Here is a 2,399-nt window from a genome sequence, read left to right on the forward strand (position 1 = left end):
TATTAGAGGGGGAGGCGTCTGGTGTCCGCAGGGAAAGGTGTCCGTTAATAAGAAGGAGGAGGACGCAGGCCTGCAACAAGACAGGGACAGATTTACTTTGCATCCTCGCCATTTATTAAGGGACATTTTATTTATCTGTGGACACCAAACTGGTCTGACACCCCCCTCCACCCACCTATTCTGTACAGCACCGGCTTGTGTGAGGACACCAATGACAAGGGATGTGGCAAATACTCTAATACAAATATTAAAGTGTGAAAGTAGGGAGCAGAAATTTTGATGAGACAAGTATCTTTAAATCTATTTCTATGTGGGGTACAAGACTATAAAGTGATAATACGATGGAAAAATTCAGTTTTCAGGCTACAAGGTATTACATGGTCTTTGCTGATCACCTACCAATGATTCTACAATAATAAAGTAGGTTGGTATTCACTTACAAGACTGCCGTGTAAAAATGTTAATACCCGGAATTCATTGCTGCCGTTTCCCGGTATGCATTGCCTTTGGATAACCATTAGGAAAAATGCCCCTTCACCTAGAGGAGCCTCCATATAAAAAACATGATCATGACAGAGTTGCCACCGATGTACCTACCTTTATCCATCTTTTTTCGGCTTCTTTGCAACTTCAGGTTAAAGATTTCCTCCTCCAGGCGTTGGTTCTCCATCTCTACCGCCATCAGCTCCACATCCAGGGCCCGAGGGACCACGTCATGACCTGAGTGATGATGAATTCATTATGAATGATTCTATTGGTTTTTTTTGTTGTATTTTTTATTTAATATACAAATGAGAAAATATATCCTAACTTACATACCAGACCCCCTCCTTATCTCGCTCCCCTTACTGTGGGAACCACTCATAATGTGAACAGCAGGGTACAGACCCAGGAATAGAGGGCAAGGATGGTGGGAGCCCCTCATAATGAGCAAAGCAGGGGTATAAACCCAGGAATTAAGCACAGGGATGGTGGGAGCCCCTCATAATGGGCACAGAAGGTGTAATGACCCAGGAACCCAGCACAGGGATGGTGGGAGCCCCTCATAATGGTCACTGCAGGGGTACAGACTCAGGAATTCAGCATAGGGATGGTGGGAGACCTTCATAATGGGTACCTCAGGGGTACAGACCCAGGATTCAGGGCCTGGGGGGGCTGAGGGTTAATCCCCCTGGATATATCTATCTCAGATCTGTATGTCATACACAGCTACTCACGCTTCTTCTTCTTCTCTTTGCGTTCTTGTTTGTGCGCTATTTCTTCAAACGCTAACGCTTCAGCCTGCAGATCCCTCATCTGAGCCAGGACGGCTGGGTCGCTCCCTCCGCTCTGCACATATGCCAACTGCAGGGCGCTGTATACAAAGAGTGTTAAAAAAAATAAAAAATTATGGAAAACTATTACTGCAAGAAGATACAATAAAGAAGGCTGAGCTGTTGCTCATATTGACCAATTAGGTTTAGTCTTTCAACTCTATGGTAAATAAATGCAGATCCTGATTGGTCAGTTTATAAATTGATTTGTCCCTGTTTTCTTTGAGTTTTGCTTCCAGCTACAATATTCATGCATTGAAATTCTGATACAATGCAACAAAACAAAGTTATTTTTTGACTATCAAACGTTATATTTTTTTATATTTTACAGATTCTGTGCTCGCTCCATGAAGAAAAACGACAAGAATCAGCAAAATCTATGAAAGCAATTTACTCCACCTGATACCCCATGCGATTTTTTCTCTTTTTATAGGTGAAGGAGTGACTTTCCTCAAGGCAGGGTAATGGTTTCTACGCCATCTTGCATTCTTATTTTCACCTTTTCATCGGAATTAAAAAGTCTACGGCCAAGTGCTGCAAATCAATATACAGTATTTGACCAGTCATTTTAAAGCGTACCTAAACTCAGAATTTTCACTTTACATGAAAAGGTAGACAACCCTTTTATGTCAAGTAAAAAGTCTGTGTTTTAAGTGCAACACCCTTTTTTTTTTTAAGCGCCAGCCTGAAGACGGATACTGGGAGGAATTGGTACCCGATGGAAGAGACCTCTGCACTGATCGTCTGCACTGAGGGATTTAAGGTAAGTGTATTTTATTTGTTTTGGTAGTTTTTGAGTTTAGTTCCTCTTTAAGCAGTTTATTGTGTATTTTCAATTATATCTGACCCCTAGGTGGCGCTAATAATTGAATATATTATAGAAGGAGGTCAGGTTACACGCTGATAATACAGAACTGGGGGATAATTACAGGGGGCAAGAAAGTAGAAGAGGATTATGGGAGGACAGAGGAAAGCAGGGGAGGATTATGGGAGGACAGAGGAAAGCAGCGGGGGATTATGGGAGGACAGGGGAAAGCAGCGGAGGATTATGGAAGGACAGAGGAAAGCAGCGGGGGATTATGGGAG

General features: G+C 42.6%; 1 protein-coding gene across 1 annotated transcript in view; it reads right to left on the bottom strand.

Annotated features, from left to right (window-relative positions):
* CCDC17 (coiled-coil domain containing 17) overlaps positions 1-2,399 on the bottom strand; it is a gene marked incomplete at both ends in the record, with an annotated part of 11,046 nt that overhangs the window by 4,533 nt on the left and 4,114 nt on the right. Inside the window, 2 exon segments of the mRNA XM_072420635.1 lie at positions 598-720; positions 1,218-1,354. Coding sequence (XP_072276736.1) covers positions 598-720; positions 1,218-1,354 — 260 coding nt within the window.

Source organism: Pyxicephalus adspersus, chromosome 8 (genome assembly GCF_032062135.1).
Source record: "Pyxicephalus adspersus chromosome 8, UCB_Pads_2.0, whole genome shotgun sequence".
NCBI classification, from domain to species: Eukaryota; Metazoa; Chordata; class Amphibia; order Anura; family Pyxicephalidae; genus Pyxicephalus; species Pyxicephalus adspersus.